Source organism: Carcharodon carcharias, chromosome 2 (genome assembly GCF_017639515.1).
Source record: "Carcharodon carcharias isolate sCarCar2 chromosome 2, sCarCar2.pri, whole genome shotgun sequence".
Taxonomy (NCBI): Eukaryota; Metazoa; Chordata; class Chondrichthyes; order Lamniformes; family Lamnidae; genus Carcharodon; species Carcharodon carcharias.
The window spans coordinates 127,305,748-127,332,719 of NC_054468.1; the positions used below are offsets into that span (position 1 = coordinate 127,305,748).

Below are 26,972 nucleotides of genomic sequence, written 5' to 3' on the forward strand. Positions count from 1 at the left end.
CATCCATCTTAACACTGACCTTGCATCACCCCTACCTGACCTCTCACTTGTTTGTGAAACACAAATCCAACTCTGAACTGATTAACCTCTGGCTAACCCTGTTGAATCTCTTGGGCCAGTCTAGTGGCCAGTGCATGCTCACCTACTTGGGGGTTTGGCGTCGGCCTTGTACAGGTAGGTATTGGTTAGTTAGAGTTGCATGCACCTCACTGTCAAGTTCTGCAGTGCCATGACCGCTGGGCTGAGGCTTGGGCAGCCTCACGACTGAGCACCAAGCTTCAATTCCCTCAGCATCGATTGGATTTGCACGTGATTGTGATTAGTTAGCAGCAGCCGGTTCATTGAGGCTGAGATCCCTTCATTCACTTGACTTTGTCTCCCGTCTCCAGCAGGGGAGCCCGGCCACTTGGAGACGCAAATCCGCCAGCTGGACAAAGCCCTTGATAGCAGCCGATACCACCTGCAACAAACGGAAAATGCCATCCGCAGCAAGACGCCCACAGGCCCTGAGTTGGACTCCAGCTACTGGGGATATGTGAGTCCTTTGTTTGGGGCTCGGGTGGGGTGGCGACAGGGGTGATGAGGGTGACGGTTGGGGGGGGTGGTGGGGGGGTGGAGGTGGGGTTGGTGGGGTGTCTCGTTCACCAAGACTGTGGGTTGGAGAACCGGGCTCCAATGTCAGAAACCGGTCTTCAGCCCAGAGGAGATGGAATAAATCCTTTATAACCTGAATAAATTTATAGCTGATTGTTACTCATGTGTATGCAGCTCAGGAAGGATTTAAAACTGGGGCACACGCTGGTTTGCTGGTAAAAGCTGTGGAGCTTCCCATCATAGGCAGAGAACGAAGCCATTCAGTCCCACAGGCTTAGTTCGCCATTCAGTTCAGTCATGGTTGATCCACTCCATTTAGCTGCCATGGTTCTATAACCCATAATACCTTTGCCTAACAAAAATCCAGCAATTTTGGTTGAAATTTTCAATTGACCTCTAGCCTCAATAGATTTTTTGATTAGAGTTCTAGATTTTTACTACCATTTGCATAAAGACCTGTTTCCTGACATCACCCCTGTACGGCCTAGCTCCAATTTTAATGTTATACCCCCTTGTTTGGGAGTCCCCCACCAGAGGAAACAGGGTAGGTAGGAACAATGGGCGGGGGCAACGGACTTTTCGATGGTCTGTCAAATTATCTGTCCTGCCCACTATGATTCCCCCAGCAGGCAGGAACAGAAAATTTAGTCCAATATCTTTTGATCATCTTCAAGACATCAGTTAGATCATCCCTTAACCTTTATACTCAAGCGAATACAAGCCTATCTTATGCGACCTGTCTTCTAATTTAACCCTTTTAGTCCTGATATTCTGTTGAATCTGTACAGCATTCCCACCAAGGCCAATATATCCTTCCTATGTGCAGTACCCAAAACTGAACACACCACTTTTCTTTAATGGAAGAAAAGCCCTTTGTCTCAATAGCCATGATCCTTCTGCCAATTGACCGATTGGGAATCTGTTGGAAACAAGATCCCAGTCTGGCCTTAAGATGGGGATTCCCATCAGGCTTTTGGGTACGAGGCCTCTGCCGATATCTTGCTCTGTGACCTCCTGTGTAAAGAGGAGTGCGGCCAGTGAGGGCACAGACCCAGCCCTCAGTGAGATGGCAGAATGCAGTTATCTAGTTATCAATGGGAACTGGATGTTCTTCCTGGTAGGTTAGGGGCAGGGAGGTCGTGGGGGTGGGTGGGGTGTGAAGTGACAGGATCCTCCCGCCTCTTTAGCCAGCGAGCATCCTAGAAATGCCTCGAGTGGCATGGTCAGCCTGCCTTTGGCGGGATTTTGAGGAGCCTGCCCGCCACTGCACTGGTGCCAGTGTCTGAGGATCCCATCGGAATCACCTCGGAAATTAATCCAGCAATTTTACGTTTAGCTCATTCTGGTGACATGGGCGATGCTGGCAGTCATTGCCCAACCCCAGCTGTCCTGAAAAGGTGGCAGCGGCCGCTGCCTTAAATCACAGGTAGTGAGTTAGATGCAGCTGAGTAGACCTCTTCAGAGGGGAATTAAAAGTCAGCGTTGGCATGGAAATTGGAGTCATGTTGAGCCAGGTAAGGACAACAAGTTTAGTTCCCTGAAAGACTTCAGTTGACCAGTTGAGTTTTTGCGATTATCAAGCATCTTCATGGTCACTTTTGATGATACCAGCGTTTTACTTCCAGGTCCCTTTTTTAAACTAAATTCAAATACCCATTTTATTTAATGGGATTCTTGGGTTTTTAGGGGTGAAACCCATGCCTCCATCCATTTTTCCACAAGAAATGTAAACCAATGTTTCTGATGATTTCTATTCCACTGCGGTAGCTGTGAATGATGGATCTAATTAAATGGGGAAACAGGTTTGCGGGGCTGAATGGCCTATTCCTGTTCCAGTCCTCCATTAACAAGGTGAAGGGAGCGGCAAATATAGGGAATCCACACCTTGATTTCTCAAAACATGGGTTTTCACGGGTAACCAGGAGCTGCTGTTCTAAACTAAATGGTTGCATTGGGTTTGATTCATGTGGTCAAAGCCCTGTATAAGATCTAAGATAAAAGCAAAATACTGCAGATGCTGGAAATATGAAACAAAAACAGAAAATGCTGGAAAAGCTCAGCAGGTCTAACAGCATCTGTGGAGACAAAAACAGAGTTAACGTTTCGAGTCTGTATGACTCTTCTTCAGAGCTGTCTGAAAAAGAGTCATCAGGACTCGAGACGTTAACTCTGTGTTTTTTCTCCACAGATGCTGTTAGATCTGCTGAGCTTTTCCAGCATTTTCTGTTTTTGTCCCTGTATAAGTTCTGTTATCTTTGCTTTGTTTTCTGTGTAAATTAAATGCTGCTGGTGGTTGGTTGGTCATCAGCTCCACCAACAAGAGGTGCTATGCTCTGTTGGCTAAGGATTTGCCCAACGCACCACGGCTGCCTGTTGAAGTCCTGCATCTGCTTAATCTTCCCCCACCCCTGCCCCCCACCACTGTTCTGTTCCTCAGATGAAGCTGTTATCAGAATGCCGCGGTAGCATTGAGACAGTGAAAAGAGTGGGACATAAACTCAAAGAGGAGGAGGACAAGCTATCTGGCTTAATCAACCTAACTAGCACAGAGACACAGACTTCAGGTGAGTGAACGTTGATTTAATTCTTGCAAGTTGGCGTCAGTTCCACAGTACAGCGTACGTCTTAATTTTGAGGCATAACATGATAAGTGTTGCACGCTTGGGAGGAACTTTGGACCTCTGGTTCTCAAAGCTTTCCACCACTAGGGCTTTTCTTCACCTCCTATCTGGGCCTGTTGTAGATGAACTGGTTGATTTTGATTGCTATGGTTAGGCAAGGACTCCATTATCATTGTAATACATTAATACCAGAATGGTAAAAGGTGAACTGGATGGACCTTGAAGAAAGACTTCTAAACATGATATTTATAATTCATGGTCATGTGTCAGAATGGTTCCTCATGTTCGTAAAGTCAAGACAGACCACATTTCTGTTCAGTGTTTAATTTCAGCGCCCTCTTTATTGGATTAATGAACTGTAAAGAATTACATAAAATCTACGGCACAGAAACAGGCTGTTTGGCCCAAATAATCTAAGCAGTGTACAAACCTCCTTTCACCCAACTTAATCTTACTTTATCAGCATATCTGCAGCCTGTTGGAGGTGGGGCAGTGAATGGTCCTGTTTGAATGTTAAGTATACCAAAGTGTAACTGGCCTGCATTCCCTTCTTGTTCTAGTGCTCCAAAATGGCCACAATCAGGTGGTGAGGTAGATAGACTGAATATCCTTCCTGGTCTGGGCTTGAACAGCTGTACTGTTTGGGAATTAAGCAGCAATATTTCCCTACTAAACGAATGAAGAGAGGCCTCACAAATCCCGCAGACGTTGGGAATCTGAAACAAAGAGGGTAAATTCTGGAAATACTCAGCAGGTTTGACAGCAGGTTTTAGGTTGGTGACCATTTCCTCAAAATGGCCATTTTCACCTGCCTCATCCTTTGAAAATTTGCTGCTAGATCACCACAGGATTGCAAAAATGAAATAAGCTCAACATCAAAAGTTTGGGCTACATCTTGTAAATTGCATCCAGTGAGTGCGCAAGAATCGAAATATTCACGCTAGGTAATGAAAACACACCTGTGTGCAATAGCTGTCGCTGAGGGTGATCCTCAACACAGCTGGAATTTGAGCCACCATGAATTTGAACAAGAGAATGTATATTTGAATGGGGTTGGGGGTGGTGGGGGCAGTAATGAGGTAATGAATATGGACCCAGCCGGTGTAGAACACATCCATTTTGTATCACATTGGAATTATTGGAATATAACTTGGGCAGATTCTACACCAAGTTTGACCAGGTTGCTCACTCAACTGTCTGGGCTTCCTGCCATTCAACACCTGTTTGGAGTGGGCACTGAGTGGTGATATGTACACAAGCCCCTGGCTTAAAACACCCAGGGCCTGAAATTTCAGTAATGGGTGACTTTCACACTCGCCCTGTCCCTACCAGCCCCATAACTCACTCAGATTTATAATCCATGTACTATTTCTCTAACTATGGTTAATTGATAATGGATCCCAAGCCAGATGGTGAAGTATGAAACTGGATGCAAATCTTTTTCTTGAGAGTTTATTTATTTACAAAATTCAGCATTATTTATGTCTGGCCCCTAGCTACTAACCCAGTGTCCCAGCAGTATCTCTTTATAAGTACTCTAGGCACTTTAATAAACAGTGCCCTACACTTGTGTACCATAGCAATAGAATTAACTTACCATTAACATCAATAACAATGATGATTATCAGGGAAAAACTGAAATAGACTGCTGCCAATTCACCTCCCTGATATCCATCTAAACTCTTTGTGTGATAATGAAATCTGTAGGACACTTGGTCCTATGTGAGGCTGAATGCTTCACTAATATTACTATGTAACGTGGGGAGGAGTTCAAAGTTCAGGTGTAAGAAGGATGCTGCACGTTAGTATAATTTGAACTAATCCTGCAGATGATTCGATGATTGATCAGAATTGCTCAGCCGGTAGACCTGAGCTGACTTGTTACAGAGCTCTCTTGTTCCACTGTGCAGGTGTGATCGAACGCTGGGAGCTGATCCAAGCCCAGGCTCTCAACAAGGAGCTGAGAATGAAACAAAACCTTCAGCAGTGGCAGCAGTTCAACTCTGACCTGGACAGCATCTGGGAGTGGCTGAGTGAGACCGAGGAAGAGCTGGAGCACCTCAGCAGGCTGGACATCAGCACAGACATCCAGACCATAGAACTGCGCATTAAAAAGCTCAAAGTATGTCCCAACTTTCTCCTCTGTTGAGCTACAAAGTGATAGAGGCCCATCATTCCCATAATAAATGAGACAATATTCTCCCCATCGCCAAGACTTCCTCCTTCCACCTCCATAATATTGTCAGTCTCTGCCCCAGCTCATCTGCTGTTAAAACCCTCCTCCATGCTATTTCCAGACTCAACTATTTTGATGCTGACTTGGTCAGCCTCCCACTTTGCACACTGCACAAACTTCAATTCATTCATAACTCTGCTGCCCATATACAAACTTGCACCAAGTCCCATTCACCCACCAGCCCTGTGCTCGCTGATTAAATTGGCTCCATTTCCAGCAGTGCCTTGACTTTTAAAGATATCCTCATTCTGTTCAAATCCATCCATGGTCTCACCCTTCCCTAACTCTGGCAACGTCTTCCGGCCCTCCAAGACGTCCTCCAATTCTGGCCTCTTCCACATTCCCTGCTCCCTTTGTTCCACCATTAGCAGCTGTGCATAAATCGGCACACTCCCCTGTGTATTAGGATTTTGGGTGTGGGAGTCAGCACACCCATGTACTCTGATCCCCGTAGGGATGTGAGAGCTGAGTTTAGGAGGTGACATTGTGGGCTTGTTTTGGAGTGTACCATACAGCTTAGAATATTTACTACAGAGATGGACATGTGCCAAATCTAATGATGGATACAGACCTTAACAGGAGTCTGGCCCTTAGTGTAGGTTCACTAGTCCTGTACCATCCAAGATGGATAATTGACACTAGCCTGTGCTATGATCCTGTCCTAGTCCCAAGCTCCTCCCAGTGTGTTGGTGACTTTACCCTGGTACCTTGCTTGGTTTGACTTGGCATTGGTCTAGTAATTTAATTGACATTCAGCCAGCGAGCAGCAGATGGTGTTTTGGTGGCTTAATTTTAAAAAGAATATTCAATCAAGAAAATGGGACCACTAACGTCACTGGTAAAATTGCATGCTGTGAAGTGGAACACTCCTATTGTAGTCCAGCTCTGTGTGAATGAGTAGATACCAATGTGATCAATCACCTCTATCACAGCATCTCATCACTGATGTACATAGAGTTTGAAACACTGTGGACTTGGGACAGAGCCAAAGGGTCATTACATTTTTACCTTTAAATAGACACAGCCACAGATCAGTACTGATGCGTGAAGTGCATTTTGCAAAGAAGTCTATCCAGAAATTGCTGAATAGTCCAAACAACACAAGTAATTTATACCTCAGTAAGATTAAATTGAATATTAAATTTGGATTTATATGAAGTTCCACATCATCTTGTATGATGAGATTATTGATTGGACCAAGCTTGTATACAAACCATTTTTGACTGGTCACCACAAAAAACGTTCTGTATTTGGTAAGTCAGTTGACTGTTTTAATTGTAATTCACAGTGATGGTTTTCTTGGCACTTTTTCGTGAGGTTAATTTTATTTGGATTGGTTGAAGGATAGGAGTTGCTGGGAAAGGCAAAAAAAAGATGCTGCCCCCAGTGGTAGGGAGGTGTGACTGCAGAGTAACACATTTACATTGGGCATTTGCCCAATATTAAATTCAGCAATGATAACTTGCATATATAAAGCAGCTTTAATGTACAAAAAAGGCCCAAGGTACTTTACAGAGTCACAGTTGAAAAATTGGATGCTGAGCCAAAGGAGATATTGGGAGGAGTGATCAAAAGTTTAGACAAAGGGATGGGTTTTAAGGAGAGTGTTAGATTTGGGAAGCAGAGAAATAGAGGACCTGGGGAACACAAAACTGAAACATTCAGCACCACTTCTGGCCGTTGGCTGTAATTACAATGTGACAAGTTTACATAGGCAGATTCTTTTATAAGTGTTGACAAATCAATGGTGAAAGTTGGCAGAGGAAATGTGGGCAGGTGTTAAATTTTTAAAATTTATTAGATGTATATTTTATACCCTCTCCCAATCATAATCAGTCTTGATAACATCTTGCGCTAATGGAAGGAGATAGACTGTGGGATGCTTATATCCTCCATTCATTCAGTAGTGATGAAGGTGGCGGCTCAGCTACCTGTTCTGGAGATGAACGCGGTCACTTTCAGGTTGTTTCCTTGTGTCTGTTTCAGGAGCTGCAAAAGGCAGTTGACAACCGCAAAGCCATCATCTTGTCCATAAACCTGTGTAGTGCCGAGTTCACCCAGTCGGACACTAGTGACGCGCTGGAACTCCGGGAGCGCTTGAGTCAGATGAACAAGCGGTGGGACCGGGTTGGCAGCCTGCTGGAGGATTGGCGGAGCACTCTTCAGGATGCCCTCATGCAGTGCCATGTGAGTAATACTGTGGGGACCCCCACAGAGCTTTTTAACAAAGTTGCACATCATCTCATTTCTTCTGGACAAGCGTCTTGGACCAAAATAAGGTGTGTGATCATGAAGGGTATCAAACAATTTTGTTTAACCCAACAAATACAATCTACAGATCCCAAGGAAGGACAGGAGATTAGGTTGTTGACACTCACTGTGTAGTTTCTTCATACTTTTTTCAAAAATACAGCCCTAATTGTTGAACAAGTGCTGTAAGAGCTCTGAAGAGATGTAACTCATTAATACCTTGTGTGATGTACTTGAGTAACAAAGAAAAAAAGAATTTGCATTTCTGTAACAATGTTCATGACCACAGGATGCTTCGAAGCACTTTACAACCAATGTAATGCTTTGAAGTGTAGTCATTGTCATAGTGCAGGGAAATACGGCATCCAGTTTTTGCGCAGCAACCTCACAGAAACAGTAATAACCTGACCAGCTAACCTGTAACATTGCTGTTGGCTGAGGAAATAACGTTTGCCAGCACTCTGGGGAAAACCCCCCAGCTCCTCTTCAAACAGTGCAGTTTTTGCATTCACCTCCGAGGGCAGACGGGGCCTCATTTAACTTCTCGCCAAAAGATGGCACCTCTGACAGTGCTACAGTCCCTCAGCACTGTACTGGGACTGCCAGCGTAGATGATGTGCTCAAATACGTAGAGTGTGGCCTGAAGCCCCGACTCTCTGTTTCGGGTGTATTAGCGCTGAGTTGAGATGGATGCCTGGATAGCAGGTCGCTGGCGTTGTTTCTAAGTAGCTTCCTAGTGCTTGGAACTGGCAGATGCGCTGTAACCCATCCGAGGTTGGCTTTCCCTTTCTGTGCCTGCAGGATTTCCACGAGATGAGCCATGGCCTACTGCTCTGGCTGGAGAATATAGACAGAAGGAGGAATGAAATTCTCCCCATCGACCCCAATCTGGATTCGGACACCCTGCAGGACCATCACAAGACATTGATGGTGAGAGCTACATTGGAATCTCATTCTCTGTTATTTATTTCGTTCATATATCATTGTTCTTTATGGATCGACTTAACTCTCATGTCCAGTGAGAGGAGGGAATATGATGTTAAGGATTGGAGGGACAGAGGATAATGTGAAGTAAAATGGAGTTTCCTGAAATTTAGCCCCTTTTCACCTTCCTGCATGGGTTGATGTCCAGCAGCAAACCTGAAGCACAAATTGCATATCACTAGATATCCCATGCACACCCAACCTTAGACCATAGCCATTGCTAATAACTTAACCTTTTTTAAATCCTTTCTCCTGCAACACAGCCAATCTCAATTCAATCCTCATACATCTCCATCTGCATCCCCAGTTCCAGCAGTTCAGCCCCCGCCAACAATAGCGATCAGGAGTGAGATCCTAGCTGAACGCCTTCCCCCTTTTTCTGGTCCTCCCACTCCCTTCTCTCTAGCACTGGGGACCGTAGACCCCAGGAGGGAAGCAGCGCTCCAACCAGCTAACCTAACAAAGACAGAGGGGTCAAACCTGCAGCCAAGTGACTAAGCTCTTGCCAGAATCTGGTTTTCAAATTAGAATTTCACTGCGATCTTCACCAGATGCACACTAGATGGCACTGTACCTCACTGTGTGATAAACCGAATAAAAGAGATTGTTGGGCAGAGAGAATCCTCTCACTCGGGCACTAGCTCATTCTTTCCATCTGGGATGTTCCAGGCCATTCATTATTGACATGTGCAGTTTCCGTCTCTTTGTATGTTTTTAATGCTCTGTGTTCATTTCTATTTCTTTTTCTCTACCTTACTTTCTCTCTCGGTCTGCCTCTCTCTTTATCTCTTTTACTTTTTTCCCCCCTTAGTCTCTCTCCAATTTTGAGGGTAGCGCTGAAGGAAGGAGTGGAGGATCAGAGGGAGGGGAAATGAAGAGGGGGGGAGGGTGGGGGTGATGGATAGGGAAGGGATGGAGAGTAGGACAGAAGGAGGGTGTGGTGTAGGGGAGGCAGGAGGCGAAGGGTGGGATGGGTGTTATGGGTAGGTGGGTGATAGGAAGGGGAAGTGAGGGAATGATAGGGAGGGGGAGCGAAAGGATGAAGGAGGAGGGGAGGAATGGGTGGGACGGAAGTGCAGTTCCGGTGTGGTGGTTTAACATTCATTTCACTGCATTCAGACTCGAACAGGTGTTGACACTGTAATTCAGGATTGTTTTTTGAGTTATGGGTGAGTCAGTTTTACTCCCACAATCAACAAAGTGGCTGCTTTTCACTGTCTCCCAGCTATTTCCTGCCAGCACTATAAATGTTGCATCTACGTCAGTACAATCCATCATCTTTATCACTTTGACCTCCTACCATTTAATTTGAACTTGTGAAGTAATTTGGGTGTGTTACTATTTAACAATTGGTCCTAGTTGGCAACTTAATTTTAGTGAAAACCAGATGCCACTTTTGATCATTAAATATATTTTTAAATATAGCTCTGCACCTTATCCAGGCTGAGGTTCTGGTGCAATACTGAGGGAAGGCTGCACTATCGATGCTGCCATCTTTCAGATAAGGCATCAAACCAAGACCTGTCTGTCCCCTTAAAATGGACACAAGAGAGTCTATGGCACTATTTAAAAGAAGAGCAGACAAGATCTTCCTGGTGTCAGGTCAACATTGACCTCTCAGCCAACACTAATAAAAGAAATAGTGTTTGATCTCATTTCTGTTTGTGGGGTCTTATTGTACTCAAATTGGCTGTCACAATGATGTACAAACACAGCAGTGATTAGACTTCAAATTTTGTCCATGAAGCATTTTGGATGTTATGAAGTTACTGAAGGTGTGTGAGTATTTATATTTATTATATATATGGGTTTGAACCTAAAAATAGGGAAGTTTAAAAATAGGGAAGTACAGGGTGTTAGTGAAGCCGCACCTGGAGTACTATGTACGGTTTTGGTCCCCATATTTAAGAAAGTATATACTGGCATTGGAGACAGTTCAAAAGAGATTTACTAGGCTGATTCCTGGGATGAAGGAATTGACTTATCAAGAATGGCTAAACAGGTTAGGCCTTTATTCATTAGAGTTTAGAAGAATGAAGGTAGATCTTATTGAAACGTACAAGATTCTGAGGGGGCTTGACAGGGTAGATGTCGAGAAGATGTTTCCACTAGTGGGAGAATCTCAAACTAGGGGACATAGTTACAGAATAAGGGGACACTCATTTAAAACTGAGATGCAAAGGAAATTCTTCTCTTAGAGGGTAGTGAATGTCTGGAATTCTCTACCTCAGAGGGTTGTGGAGGCTAGATCACTGAAAGCATTTAAAGAGGAGGTAGACAGATTTTTGAAATATCAGGGAGTTGAGGGCTATGAGGAGCTGGCACGAAAGAGGAGTCAAGACCTGGAGCAGATCAGCCATGATCCTATTGAATGGCAAGGCAGGCTTGAGGAGCTGAATGGCCTACTCCTGCTCCTATTTCTTCTGTTCTTATGTTCTAGTCCACACCTTCAACCTCCCTGGTTTATGTTTCAGTTGTAACATTATAACGGGTAGTATTCTCCCACATGCTGGCCTAACCAGGCTATTTTAGTTCATCAACCCAGAAAGATCCTAACTGGACCCCTCTTTGTGTCTATTAATGGCCCCATTATGGACCTACAGTTCTCTGTAAACAGCTTTACTGTCTGGATTTATCTACCTTAATAATCATTGTGACCTGCTCTACACTGTAATACACAGCAAAGCATAATACACAGGTCTTCACAAACATTTAAAAAATTCAATTAATTTTAACTTGGTCTCCCACAGAAATGTCAATTTGGCTCTTTGCTGCACCTCAGAACTGACTGACTGAGGACAACGCACAAAGCTGTCAATGTCGGAAAAACCCCGGCTGTGAAATCTTCGCTCATCGGCCCTCAGTTAAAGTTTGCCCTTTCCCTCCAGTTTTAAAAGAACAAAAGACCAGCATTCATTGTGGTGGCATTTGGGATCGCAGGATGAGCCAAAATACCTTACAATCATTTTTAAGGACTTTCGGAGCAGAGTCACTGTCATCATGTAGAGGAATATAAGAGCTAATTTGTGCACAGCAAGATTCCACAAACAACAATGAAATAAATGACCACATAATCTACTTTAGTGATGTTGGTGGAGGGATAAATGTTGGCCACAGCATTGGGAAGAGCACCCCTTTACCATTTGAAATAATGTGCTGAGGGGGCAGACAGCGGCCTCAGTTCAACATCTCACCAGAAAAATGACATTTCTGACAGTGCAGCTTTCCCTCAGGACTGCACTGAGAATGTCAGCCTGGATTATGTGTTAAAGTAAAAACAAAAATACCTGGAAAAACTCAGCAGGTCTGGCAGCATCTGTGGAGAGGAACACAGTTAACGTTTCGAGTCCGCATGACTCTTCAACAGAACTAAGGAAAAATAGAAAAGGGGTGAAATATAAGCTGGTTTAAGGGGGGGTTGGAACAAGAAGAGCTGGATAGAGGTGGAGATAACCAAAAGATGTCACGGACAAAAGGACAAAGAGGTGTTGAAGGTGGTGATATTATCTAAGGAATGTGCTAATTAAGGGTAGAAAGCAGGACAAGCAAGGTACAGATAGCCCCTAGTGGGGGTGGGGTGGGGTGAAGGAATTGAAATAGGCTAAAAGGTAGTGTTAAAACAATAGATGGAAATACATTTAAAAATAATGGAAATAGGTGGGACAAGAAAAATCTATATAAATTATTGGAAAAAACAAAAAGGAGGGAGAAAATTGGAAAGGGGGTGGGAATAGTGGAGAGAGATCATGATCTAAAATTGTTGAACTCAATATTCAGTCCGGAAGACTGTAAAGTGCCAAGTCGGAAGATGAGGTGCTGTTCCTCCCCTCTCCACAGATGCTGCCAGCCCTGCTGAGTTTTTCCAGGTATTTTTGTTTTTGTTTTGAATTTCCAGCATCCGCAGTTTTTTTCTTTTATCTTATGTGCTAAAGTCTCTAACCCTGCGACCTTCTGCCTCGGAGTCGAAAGTGCCACCACTGTCCAAAGTAAATAGATTCTAAGTAGCTGATATGTATAAGGCTCATTGTTTGATTCCCAGCGTTTGATAGTGGTAAAATAATTGTTAGTAAGGGAGATTATGCAGTGCATCCCATAATACTGCAGTTATAACTCCAATGTGAGTCTGTTATTTTGTACATTGATTTAGCAAATCAGACGTGAGCTGCTGGAGTCCCAGCTGAAAGTAGCATCACTACAGGACATGTCCAGCCAACTGCTGGTAAACGTGGAGGGCAGGGATTGTCTCGAAGCAAAGGAGAAGGTTCATGTCATTGGCAACCGCCTCAAGCTTCTTCTGAAAGAGGTCACCCAAGACCTAAAGGAGTTGGAGAGACTCTTGGACAACTGTGGCAGTCAAGTGGTATGTCAATAGAATAAGTCCACATTGTGTAAAATCTATTGTGCCTAACTCGACACAAGTAAAGGCAGCACCAGCTTCTTGAAACTGTCTGGCTAACTTTCACCTGGGCTGAGATGGCTAAGTGCTTTGTGTTTGTAATATTTGCTGGATGTTACACAGTGACGTGTATCTTCTGATTTCTAGTTTGTAAACAGAAGCAGCAATTTTCTGACCTCTTCAGGACAATATTCCTATTTTAAGGGGAGATGGTGTCCTGGTCGGATTCACTCACACTATAATTGTGCGTTCAGTGCTAGTTGGTGTTTGTTCATACCATAATTGCGTGTGTTGTGTTACTCAGGGTCCACTGACACTGTGTGTGTGCGCGTTTGTGCCCGTGTGTGTAACCTGTCTGTGTGTGGGTACAGCATGTGTGTGTATGGTCTGTGTGTTGGCGCGGTGCGTGTATGGTCTATGTGTGGACGCAGTGTGTATGGTCCGTGTGTGGGTGCTGTATGGTCTGTGTGTGTGGTCTGTGTTGTGTGTGGTCTCTGTTGTGTGTGTGTGTATGGTCTGTGTATGGGTGCGGTGTGTGTGTTGTGTGGTATTGTGTTGTCAATCAGGTCTCATTCAACTAGAACAGCATGTTGTTGCATTAGGCAGGGTCCATTGACAGTAATTGTGTGTTGTGTTTGTCACAATTCATTTGCACTATAATTGTATGTTGTGTTAATCAGGATCTGACTTTGCTCCAATGTAAGTACAGCTTCTGTCTGGATTGGAGACCTTACCTCACCCCATGGAGGTATTCTCCTTCCACTGCACCAGAGTCACTTTGGTTGTCACATCCAATTTAGACCTGAGGAGCTGATGAAAGCAGCAGTTTGTGCCATTTTCTCCTGGATTCCTGCCCACAGACAGACAGGGGCTCCTTAAAATCTGGGAATATCAGCTTGGAAACCCTGGCACTCGATGAGGCTTCAAATGATTTTGAGGTGGAGCTCCATCAAATCTAATCCAGGTTGACCTCCTTGTCAATAAACATGAGGGCGAATGAGTTTGTGCTTAAAACCAATGCATTCAAGGCAGAATTACTAAGCAAATAATACAAAGAATATCCTGCAGTATAGAACTACAGCTTCCTGTGATTCCTTACAATGGGAGCACAGAGGTACAGAATTCAATTAAGCAACTTTGGAAAATTGTAATGACCTGGTTATGTGTACTAAATGTTAATTAGTTGCATATAACGTTGAATACAAATAACATTGAATAACTGTCAGGTTTAGAATTAAATATAAGTTGATAAGGCCTTTGGATGGCTACTTCTGTTCTTGTGTTTTTTCCCCTCGCTATTCACTTTAGTCTGGCAAGTACATGCGCACCAAACCCTGGTACATAACTCCTAATGCTTGCATTTGTTTTCTTCCAAATAACGTTAAGTCCTTGTTGAGCGCTGGTTCAAGGATCTCTTCTTCCTTTCAGGATCTGGTGTCATGGTCTTCAGCCGATGATTTGGACTCCTCGGGCTCCCTCAGCCCTGTGTCTAGTGGAAGCTTGCCCGTTCGAGCCAGACTGGTAATGCACTTCCACCAATCTCTATAACCAACATGGTAGGACAGTAACAAGTATTCAGCCCTTGCATCTGACAGCTGGTGCCATGATATCATACCAAAAAGAGTTCCCTGAACAGGATGCACAGGCCCTGCACCCCCTTCATGCTCTCCCCTGCTTACCTCCGCCCACCCCCATCTCCCCTGCATGGAATTGAGAAAAATTGTAAATTTTACTTTAGTTAAGTGTTTCCTTTGACTGTTTGTTCTTTTATTAATTCAATTTTTCTGAGTCCTGACCGATATGTTTATTGTTTGTTCCGATATTTCTGTCTTGTTAATCAGCCCTAGTTCTTTGAATTGATTTTTCTCCATTCGCTAATGGTAGCTTCTCAAAAGGAATACTGGCTTTCCATCGCAGTTCAGACTCCCAAGGCCTGGGCCGCTAACACACACAACACACTCATGCCCAGCATTGCATCCTCATTTTCCACCCCACCACACCGCAATCAATATTTAACCGCCTTTCTCATATTTTTAACTGATCTGAAACCAAACACGATTATCTTGTGAAAAATTTGCACTACAGTGTTTAGCCTGGTGGTAATGTCAAATCAACAAGCTAAATAGGAATGGCTAGTCACCACCCCACTCATGGATAAGTGTGCCTAGTGATACAGAGAGTCAGTCACACTGGGACCACCCCAGATTTGGTCCCTGATCACTGCTGACATTCAAACACCTTGGCTAGTGTGTAGGGTAAGGGTTAGGGGCAGCACATTTGATCCCTGATTGTTACAACAACTTGCGTTTATGAAGCGCCGTTTGACATGGTACAACATTCCCCAAGGCACCTCAACAAAAGCATCAAACAAACTTTGACAGCGAGCCACATGAGTTACTTAGGCTAGTGGCCAAAGCTTGGTCAACAAGGTAGGTTTTTAGATAGGTCTTAAAGGAGGAGAGTGAGGCAGAGAGACTGAGGCGTGTGCATTACAGGGAGGGGAGGTAGCAGCCAGCCAGTGTTCCCTATAATCTGCACTCACAAGTTGCCCCTTTTAAAATACCTAGTGTGCACGGCTGTATAGAAAGATTTATAGATGTAGCGTATTCCAAAGCACAGGCCACATTCAACAAGGTTGAGGGAACATTGCAGCCAGCATACCCTAGCTGGGCGGTGGAAGGACTGGCCTCCATTCTGATCAGACAGCCCCCACACTCCGCTCGCATGTAGCAGAGTTGAGGATTGGAAACTCCAGAGTTGAGACAGCATTGGATTGCCTTCAGATGGAGGTTGCTGATGATCTTAGAGCGAAGTTATTTCACCCCTGTCCATGTCAGCCCGTGCGTGGGACAAGCCCCGCCTATTACCTGATGTACTCACCTGGAGGTGGCAGGAGATTTAAGTCCAGAGTGAGAGGCTCAAAGTGTCTCCTTGTTGCCAGCTCATGTGTCTCAGCATTTGCACTGTTGCAGGACCCTCAGCTTCCTGTCGTTGAACTAACTGACCCGAGCCACAGCTCTGTGGGGTGGGGGAGTCACAAATGATTCTGGTGCTTATGGGTTAGTGAGAGGGAAAATGGCCAGGGTCCCTATCCCCGACCACTCAGTGAGCTCTACTCAACGTCCCCGAAGACCGTGGAACCTGATGTGCTTCATGTGGTCAAATAGTGCTGATGCTCACCATTGAGACTCACACCCGACCAACTGGCACTGGGGCAAGATCCAGCAGGGTGCCAGTGCCATTTAGGGGTGTTAACATTATGAAGCGTTAGCACAGGATTGAAAGAAACTGACTTTTCCTCCAATGGTTGAGAATCTAGAATTCGGATGTGGATATAGGATTAAATGTAAGAAATTTAGGCCAGAGACAGCAGAAAACTTTTTTGCATAGTGCATCTCACAGCCTCACAGCCCTCTAGTGATTGTTAGTGAGTGAAGCAGCAGAGATACGAGAACAGAACGGACACATGAGATCAGGATACTACTGAAGTGGAGGACAAATTGCCCAATGCGAACTGTTTCCATCTTGTTATTTCTATGTGGTCATTCTGTAAGGAACTGACCTTTTTGGTAGAAGAAGGGTTCGGGAGACGGGAATTTAGGATTAAGGAAACCACATTAGTTGCTGAGTTAAACAGACACCAGATAAACATTACAGTATGCATACTTATCCGCAGTAAACTCCTTCCAATAACACAGTGGAGCCCATTGATTAAACACACACAAAAGGACACTGCAGTCGAGCAGCTCAATAAAGACAGGAGGAAGAGCCAGTTTCCTTGTTATCATGGATATTAGTCGCCTCATCTGATTTTTTGCTGCACTTTTTTGTGTTCTGTCATCAGTAGCTTTGCCTTTATTTGCCTGGACTGAACATTCTCTTTCTTTACCCCTTGGTTCATTCCAAACAGCCACGAGGCAAATTTAGCCTCTCCCAGCCTGGAGCCTCTGTCAGCAGCCCACACAGCAGGTACCTTATTCTCCTGGTTACTACAGTTTACCTCTAGACCGCAGAGAGGATGATGGAAACTTCTAGAAAGCATCCAGCGTGCGAAACACTGAGGAGGAACCAGAGTAGAACCTGAGTAGAATTTGCTTTTACAATGTGCAACATTCCCCCAGGTTCAATCTTGTGTTAACGTGACAGCAGGATTTGACTGTTGCTTTACGCACTTAAACTCCAATTCGAAGGGCATGCTCCAATGTGCAAAATGTAAAATTTGAAGTAGAAATACAGAACTCTGACCCCAGATTGCTTCAGAGGTATGCATTTAACAGATTTCTGAAGTATCTTAAACTGCCTTTTACAAAAATGAGTCGGGCATTTCTATCACTCCAGAACATTGGATCATGTGGAGTCCTGATTTCAAATGCGAGGTACGGTTTTAACCTCACTCCAGCTGTACATATTGGGAGACAGCTGTTCATATTGAACATCCTGCTGTATGATATCCCATCTTATAAGCTTCCATCATCATCTTTGATCCTAGTCTTTAAATGAAGCTAGTTATTAGGTTTTGCAGTAACGCAGTGCTTTATATACTCTTCAGACACTTAACTTGAATGCTTTCAATGCTGATTAACAGGAAACCTGACTGGCTTTGCCTCTACCCATTCTACTTTGCACAACGGAGAGCGCTTGTATCCTAACTCGGCCACAAGAGGGCAGAACTGCAGCTGCATCCTGCTTCCTTACATCTATCTCATTTCTGATTGTGTCTCATTGCCCTGTGTGTCCAACCCTTCTGTTTATTCCTGTAAATGTCGCCCACCCTACTGAAACCCCCCACCTCCCCAACCGCTCGGGCTTTCTTACTCACTGCTAACACAAAATATGAAGAAATTCCGAATGCACCCTAGACTTAGCAGCCAGGGAGCTCTGCGTTGACTAACCTCTGTACTAGCCTACACTGCTTCAAGCAGCATTGATGCAACACACTATTTTTAACAGCAGCAGCTCAAGCAGCTGGCTCTAAGTCACCTAATAGCACTTGAAACTTGCTGTGCAACTCACAATGAAAAGCTAATTCTAGCTGTGGCAATACCATAAGGTCAGTGTGCTACTGCCTAGTTATTGTTATTATTATGGTTCTTGTCTGTGTACAATATTCAATTTGTTACTTTGACAAGCAGTGATATAAATCAGTTTTCACTGAATAGAGGAATAAATCAGGCACACAGGCCTGACAGCTTGTGGTCAGTGTGCCTAGGTATTATAAATGTTTGATCTCGAGCCTTATGGGCTATCAGCATTTGTTCTCCGATCAGAATGCTTTGTGTTTGATCTCACAATGCATGAAGCAACCACAATCATGTGCAGTCTGGAATGAATGTTAAAAGCCGCATTGTTTCTGAAGTTCTGCAGCATGAGTTTCACTGGCGAAGGAATGGCATGCGCAAAAACGAAGGGAGGGGAAAGGGGAGAGGTACAGTATGAGGGGAGAGGCCCTGGATGAGGGGGGAGGAATGTTGTGATTCTAATCTATTCGTGGCAAGAGTTTGGGGGCTGCCATTTCTTTTTCACTGGTTTTTGCAACCAGCCAGCCCACAGTTGGAGTTTAGTGTTAGCTGCAGCCAGGAGCTTTGTTCTTGCAGAGCGAAGGTTCTCTGCTAGTGCACAACCAAGTGACTGTGCAGCCCCCCCACCTTAGCCAAGAGGGTGAACTCTGAGGAGGAGTCAAACTCTCTGGGACAGGGGAAATTCATGGGCTGGAAGGGAAGGAGACTCATGTCAAGACGTGAGCCTTGGGATGAGGGGTAGAGCTAACTGGATGTCTTGTGAATGTCTCCTGTAGACTGAGACTAGCTCTGATCTTCCGCAATAATAAAGAGAGGGAGCTTGTGCCTTCAGTGATGTTTCCATCTTTCTCATCAGGCCTTCAGATGATTGGTTCAATCGAATCTACTGTCCACTGATGAACCAATCAAACTGCATTGTTTTAAGAAAGTGGCCAGTCAAACTATTATTTTCAATCACAAACCAGTCAGATATTGTCTTTATGAGGTTAACAAGACATCTTTGCAGTAAAAACAACCTAACCCATCAAACTGTTGGTTTTATGAAACAAACCAATCAAATTGTGTTATTTTTAAGAAATCTCCTGGCGTGGTAATAAACAGTGGCAGATTCCACTGGGTTTTGTGATTTTAAATGAGGCACAAAAAGGATAGAGAACTTGCCCAAACCACATTATGAACAAAATATGGTCTCCCCACCTTGTCAACGTTTCTTCATGGCAGCAACTTGCAATGACAGAGCACCTTTCAGGAAAAGACACTTCAAAAGGTTCCAACATTTGTAGAGGGGACATTGGGCCCATCCCAATGTGAAGTGAATAACTCTCGCCAAGCCCAGCCTTGTCTTGTGAAATACTGCAGCATAAACATCGTGTCGTCTTGTGTGTGGAGTTTGAGGAAGTTCACATTTTACATCACAAGCCTGCCTCACATGTGGACCACTCCACTGGGCATTAGAGACAAAGTTAGGGAGACAATTCTGTTTGCAGTGTGGGGCTGTTGTTGCTGCTTATGGCTGGCCTCATCCTTCAGTGTACAGTGAAACCCAAAAATAGATCTGGGATTCATATAAAGGTGATGCATGGCAGAGACAAAGGGAAAGATTCTCCACCTATGGTGGAGCTATATTTGGTTTAAATGTTTAATTTTAATAAAACAACCTGTTGGTGTGTGATGAGGCACTGCTTGTTCCTGTTGTGCCTTTTGCATTTCATTAATTCCCATTATTGGCATTCTCAGACAGTCTGAGGTAATGTATAATGGGATTTCAGTAAAGGAACACTGTGATGCTGTTTAATGTGCCATGACTTTACAGGGCTGTAATGGACTTTTGGAATGACTGGGAACGAAATCATATCTGTAAACTAAATCCTGGAGCACTGATGCAGCCCTAGTCACCCTCAGTTCTAGAGGTTACCCACTGCAGCAGCAATCGAGTGTTATGCAGGTTTAGCAGGTCTATTTACTTATGTGCTTGCAGCTGATCACTTGTGTAAGTATACGTGATATCAGTAATTGTACTCGGGAATCTGAATGAACCTTGGGAGTCAGGTTGGAAGGGGACAGAACCTCAGTTAAGACAACCCTCCTGTATTCTGGAGGTTTTAAGGTCAAACACTTCCTAAAAATTCATATTTTAGAATGCAAAATCAAAACACCCATGATAACGATATGTTAAAAGAAGGTAATGCCGAGGTAAGGGGGGTGAGCCAGGGTCTGACTGAATGCTGGAACAGGCTGAAGGGGCTGGATGATGTACCCTGCTCCTAAAGTGTAGGCTGTTCAGCCCCTCCAGCCTGTTTCGTGATGTGTGATGATGGTGGTGTGTTACTGTTTGCCCAGAATCCAAGTGGCTGTGGCAACATGCACATTTTACATTCATGTTGGAGCCCAGAGCTATTGATAGTGATAGTCGAGACTCCAATGAAAGGATATACGTCCCATAGAGGGAGTGCAGCGCAAGTTCACCAGACTGACTCCCGGTGGCAGGATTGTCATATGAGGAGAGATTGGGTCAACTAGGCCTGTATTCACTCGAGTTTAGAAGAATGAGAGGGGATCTCATTGAAATGAATAAAATTCTGACAGGGCTGGACAGACTGGATGCAGGGATGATGTTTCCTCTGGCTGTGGGGGTCTAGGACAAGGGGTCACTGTATCAGGATACAGGGTAGGCCATTTAAGACTGAGATGAGGAGAAACTTCTTCGCTCAGATGGTGGTGAACCTGTGGAATTCTCTACCACAGAAGGCTGAGGAAACCAAGTCACTAAATATATTTAGGAAGGGAATAGATAGATAAATTTCTGGACTCAAAAGTCATCAACGGGTATGGGGAGAGAACAGGAGTACGGCGTTGAGATAGAGGATCAGCCATGATCATATTGAATGTCAGAGCAGGCTCGTAGGGCTGAATGACCTACTCGTGCTCCTAGTTTCTATGGGCAAGATTTTCAGGTCAACGGCCAGGCACGATATCACCTCTCATTCTTCTAAACTCCCGAGAAAATAGAGCCAATTTACTCAGCCAAACATTGGACTGTCTGATTCTCATCCTTCCAAGTTGTGCATTGGTTTTGAGAGTGAGTGGTAAAAGTGTAAGTGTGCAGTGGAAAGTGAGGATCCCATCTACACGCTGGGGTTTGGGCACCTACCGTTTCTGGTGTGAAGCCCCCGGGGGCCATCGCAGGAGCAACAGGTCACGTCCAGTGCTTCAGTCACTACTGGTTTGCAAAACAGGGCCAGCTAAAAGAAAGAAGTTGAATTTATAAAGCGCCTTCACAACCTTAGGCTCCTAAAAGTGTTTCCCAGTCAGTGGTGTACTTTTTAAGTGCAAGCATTGTTGTAATGCAGGTAACACAGCAACCAATTTGCACACAGCAAGATCCCATAAACAACAGTGTGGTAATGAGCTGATGATGGAATCTGTTACTTTCTTCCAGGCATCCTTGGCCAATATTTATCCCTCAACCAACATCATTGAAAACATATTATCTGGCCGTTATCACATTGTTGATATTGGGACCTTGCTGTGTGCAAATTGGCTGCCATGTTTTTTAAGTTACAACAGTGACTATACTTCAGAAAGTGTTTTAATTGCGATGTCCTGAGGTCATGAAAGGGTCTATATAAATGGAAGTTTATCCTTGTGGGAGATGATGGAGGAAGAAGAGACTGTGGAACGAAGTTCCTGAAGCAAATGAGAAATGTTGGAAATGGACTATAAACAAATGTTGTCAGAGAAAACTGAACTGTGAGGATAGGCTTTCTCTTGGGCTCTGCAGCTGGTGGGTTTTGAAGGGGGAACTGCCAGGAACTAGTGAAAAATGCCTCTGCGTAGTGAGCCCAAGGGATATGTGTGCCTTATTCAGCGTTCGTTCAGGTCATATGATACACCCTTCCCCACACACTTTAAGTGGAGCAAAAATAGGTAGTTGAGCAGGAATGGTGGCTGTTGAAGTATTGCAAGAGCCCAAACTCCCTCTCTCTCTCTCCCTCTCTCTGTCTCTCTCAGCTGATACTTGGGTTCTGCTGCAATAGGGAACTGGAAGGGGCTACATCACCATTTCATTAAACGTCTAAGACAGGAGCCACCAGATTCTGCTTAAAAAAATTTAATTAGAAAAGACTCTCACTCTCTCTCAGAGCTGACAGAAAAGAGCAAGCCGTGATGTTTACTTGAATTAAATTCTTTCAACTACACTTTGGACCAGACCAAGCCCTGGTAGCTGATAAAGATCCCAACACCACTAACCATTCAGCATGCAGGGTAACTATAATGTTCTGGACAGGCGTCCCACTGGGAAATTCTGTTTGTATTAGCACAGCAGGCAGTCTTGGGCAGCACTACTTTTTTAAAAAAACATCTTTCGTTATATGTCCACAAAGCATTCCTGAGGCACTTGCTAAAGGCTGACCCAACTTGTTCTATGTGGAGCAGAGAGCAGAGTTAATGCACTGTCGTGGTGACTAAATAATTGGCCAACTTTTTTAAGGGTGGAAATGGCTAGGGGTTATGGTTATGGTACTGGGCTAAGAACTCAGAAAGTAAGAGGTTATGCCAACGCTGCCAGTTGTGAAATTGGATTCAATAATAATGGGCAACATGTCCAGAAACATGAACATGAAAGCTCAACTGGTTCACTAATGTCCTTCAGGGAAGGGAACCTACTACTCCTTAGCCAGCCTGGTATACATGTGACTCCAGTACTACACAATTCATTCTTAGAGTCCTTGGGGCTACTAGGGATGGACATCAAATGTGGCCTTGCCTGTGGTGCCCATGTCCTGTAAACAAATTTAGAAAGGGGAAGAGGCTAAGGATCTGAATTTCATTTTTGCTGTAATGAGTACAGGCGAAGCATTGGTGTGTTCCAGGGCAGTCCACATTATTTAATTGTGCATTTGTAAAGGAGCGGAAGGTGTCCACAAACTTTGTCAGACCTGACGCACACATTCTCACCCAAAACTGGTTACTTTGAAAATACCAGCTCCACCGCAATGGTGTAGGTGGGCCTGAGTTCCTTTTTGTAGCTAATTGTGTGCAATTGGATGGGAGAGAACATTAACATCCATATACTCCCGTACAGAGAAATAATGGAGTCCTACAGAGGGAGGAAGCCATGGTTTGAAATTCCATTTCATGGATAAAACCAAATTGAATGGTTGAGAAATCTGCTTTGCTCCACCTGATTGCACACAGCTACGGAATTACGGGCAGGATTCTCAGGTCGGCGTGTAGGCACGATCGGCGGGCCCAGGAGCGGCCGAGGAATGGACTGCCGCCCGCGATCGGCCCCCAACCCGCGATTTCACACTGGCTGGCCAATGAAGCGCGTGCTGAAATGCTCAGTGCTGCTAGAGTGGGGGTGGGAGGAGACAGGAGCTGACGTAAGCGGGGGCACGGTGGGGAGTGCGGAATGAAAACTCCCCGAAGGCAGGGAGCCGCCTCAGGAAGCTGAAGCCTTCAATACTATCACAAAAAAAGAGATTTTAGAATCAGAGCACAAATGTCCAATCATCACAAACCGTCACGTGAACATATGCATTATAAAAGTGCTGTCCATAGATTTATGGATGCTCTTGGACGAGGTTTCATGAAAAATGCAAAGGCCGCCTGGCTGATTCACCTGTCTGCCAACCATGAGGTTGGACGGACCATGAAAAATCGGGGACAATTACAACTGTACTGAGCTTAATTGGCCATTTAATTGTCAGCGGGTGCACTTCCAACTGTTGTGCACACCCACTGACCAAAATATCGCGCGAGCGCAGGATGATGTCAGGACACTTCCCCAGCGTCATCATGCACTATTTTACACTCGAGCAGGTTGGGCACGCACCCACATGCCAACCTGGAAATCCTGCCCTATGTTAATTTGGATTAAGGAATTTGTCTGGAAAGTGTCACTGAATTTCAATCTAAATCTACTAGGCACTGACATAAACCAGGAGAGGGCAGTTTAAAGATTGCAAATCGCTAAAACTGCAGAGAGTCAATATAGAAAAGACTGGCTGAATGGCCATTTTCTGTGCTGAAACCTTTCTACGATTCTCGGTGATGCAGAGTAACTGCATTTTCAACGTTCCAATAAGAGTCTGACAAATGCTGGGAGAAAGGTATCAATTTAGCAACCTTATAGCATTCACCAGGGGAATGGTGGAGTCTGAAAGGTACAATATGTGATTCTGAAGCTGCTATGATGGGACTTTTGTTATTTAAACAGAGCTACGTGATGTCATTAGTTGCCTGAAGTGGAGACAATTTTGAATTGTCCTATAATTGCTGAGGGAGATATCTCCACATTTGCTGGTGTCTCTCAGTTGTTACTGTGCCTTGTGTTGTGATACAGTACATAGAAAATTGACGGGCACAAAAAGAGCCCATCAGTCTATCGAGCCTGTCCACATGCTGAAGTCCTGTCTAAGCACCTCTTCCCCACCTCTTCCCCAATCTACGCTGTGTCCTGGAGCTTGAAGCCAGTGCAGTTCAGGCCCGTTTGTGTATCTGTTAATTTTTTTTTCTTTATTCTTTCATGGGGTGTGGGCGTTGCTGGCAAGGCCAGCATTTGTTTCTCATCCTTAATTGCTCTTGGGCTGACTGACTTGTTAGGCCATTTCAGAGGGTGGGTAAGAGTCCTCCAGTAGGTCTGGAGTCACACATAGACCAGACAAGGATGGCAGATTTCCTTCCCTAAAGGGGCTTTAGTGAACCAGATGAGTTTTTACGACAATTGATGACAGTTGTCATGGTCACCATTACTGAGACTAGCTTTATATTATTTTTAAAAATTAATTTTATTAATTGAATTTAAATTCTACCAGTTGCCATGGTGGATTTGAACCTATATCCTCAAGCATTAGTCTGGGCCTCTGGATTACTAGTCCAGTGAGATTACCACAATGCCACCATCTCACAATGGGTTTGTCTTTGCGCCAGGAGCACTGCCTTCCTGCAGCCACTTGGGAAGCTAATTGGATTAGTCTTGACTGTTAGTCTTTTTTCCCCATTTCCAACATTTTTATAACTAATAAATTAAAGCCTTCAAAGAAAATGAAAAAAGTCACAATTGTATTTAAAGCTCTGGTGATTGTTTCCTTGGCTGCCCTGCTTGAGTGTCCTGAAGGTGAATCTCAAACTCCCGAAGACTATCCTGGAGTGTTGGCAACCCTAGGTTTATCCTCTTTGAATTCAATGGCTATTTGGAAAGAGCTGTTTTTAAGAAATACCGCCTCATTGTTGAGTCACTCTAATCTAAGGCATGTCAGCAGCTTGAGATCAGTGGGGACATGGGGTTAACTTTACATATGGTCCCTGAAGCTCCATAATAAGGAGGTCCACAAAGACATAAAGCGTGGTGCTGAGGTCAGCCGTGGAAAAGTAGATTGAGAGCTAGATGAAGTTTCATTTTCTCAACAAGTTATTGACAGCAAAGTATGCCAGGTTCCTTTAGTTAGTAGTTCAAACGTGAGATGAGGGCCAGAAATCTCTAAAGAGGTTTTTGTTCCAAAGGGATCTTTGCCTTGGCTGTAATTTTTAAAAATATATATTTATATTATAAATACAGGCCCCTCAAAGGAAGCCAAAGAGATTCTTCCCGTTCTAAGGAGCAGGGAGCCCAGAAGAGTCCATCCTTCTTCCTGCGAGTGATCCGAGCAGCATTACCCCTCCAGCTACTGTTGTTGCTTCTGATTGCTTTGGCCTGTCTGGTCCCCATGACCGAGGAAGACTACAGCTGTGCCACGTCCAACAACTTTGCTCGCTCCTTCCACCCTATGCTGAGATACACCAATGGCCCCCCTCCAATATGACCGGTCAGAACGCACTGAGGAACAGAATCATCCGCGGAAGGACTTCACATGGAGGATGAGGTGGGAATGGCTCCTGTTAATGCTCTCCCCCAACGTGCCATTGGCTGGTCTGTACACTGTCCTTCGAAACCACTCAGGTGAAACCTGTATCAAGATGGGCCTGAAGCAACCAACCCAAGCTCCCGGGTCCCAGGATTTAAAGAGGAACGTGTAATATAAAATTTAAATAACTTTATAATGGTCATTTATTTTTTACAGTGTTTGCTTTAGGCATGGTCATGTATAACTTGAGCTTTCGAAATTAACCCTTTGAATGTCTGAACGATATAAATCTGGAAGGGACTCTGTGCAGGATGAAAGTGAGGTGTAATTAAGATTTCTGGTGATGTTTACGAGGCAATTATTGGATGTAAACTAAAATTGAACAGATTATTTGTGTATAGATTGTTAAAGCTATTTTATGTTTTAATATTACCCTTTGCATTTAGTACCTATGCTGATCATTTTTACCCTGAATGCTGCTTTTCAGAAACGTGCACAGAATGAATACTTCCCTCGATTTTTTTTGGGGGGTGGGGGGGAGACCTGGATGTGTACATAATATATTAATATAAATCCTCCTGCAGACTAAATCTTTTCCTCTGTCCAGTTGGTGTGACACATGTTTGAAGCAATCCCAACGTGAATCGGGAGATGTGATTTGGAACCAGGAAGGCCTCTTGAACAGTGTCACCCCTTTTAACTACTGTCATTGTCTAATAGTGGCATGTTCAGATAATGGTTGAATTGCAGCATGTTTTTCTATACAAAAGCAGCCTCGTGTGTCTACAAGTAAGAATATGGAAAGCTGGTTCTTTTTGGTGTACAGCGGAAAACTGGGTCTCCAATTAAAAGACCTATTTCTTTCATTCTTAGTCTTTGTGTCATCACTGCTGTGTTCCTGCCTCATCCTGTCACCTGTCCCAGGTTCTGCCACTTTGGACCTGGACTTGATTCAATATATTTTCTTTGCCCCCTACCCACCCCACCTCCATGTAAGGGAATACAGGTGATTAACCCCTCACC

The 26,972-nt window shown here is 44.3% G+C and overlaps 1 protein-coding gene across 6 annotated transcripts in view; it reads left to right on the forward strand.

Annotated features, from left to right (window-relative positions):
• Positions 1 to 26,815, forward strand: part of LOC121275411 (nesprin-1-like) — a 198,822-nt gene extending 172,007 nt beyond the window's left edge. For 5 of the 6 annotated variants that reach the window (XM_041182983.1, XM_041182984.1, XM_041182982.1 and 2 more), the window contains 9 exons: positions 390 to 535; positions 3,032 to 3,158; positions 5,126 to 5,337; positions 7,438 to 7,638; positions 8,503 to 8,631; positions 12,833 to 13,045; positions 14,510 to 14,602; positions 16,992 to 17,050; positions 25,664 to 26,815. In XM_041182983.1, coding sequence (XP_041038917.1) covers positions 390 to 535; positions 3,032 to 3,158; positions 5,126 to 5,337; positions 7,438 to 7,638; positions 8,503 to 8,631; positions 12,833 to 13,045; positions 14,510 to 14,602; positions 16,992 to 17,050; positions 25,664 to 25,907 — 1,424 coding nt within the window. In that variant the 3' untranslated portion in view covers positions 25,908 to 26,815. The remainder of the gene's footprint in view (positions 1 to 389; positions 536 to 3,031; positions 3,159 to 5,125; positions 5,338 to 7,437; positions 7,639 to 8,502; positions 8,632 to 12,832; positions 13,046 to 14,509; positions 14,603 to 16,991; positions 17,051 to 25,663) is intronic. The other variant, XM_041182985.1, reaches the window with a different exon arrangement.
• The last annotated feature ends 157 nt before the right edge of the window (positions 26,816 to 26,972 follow it).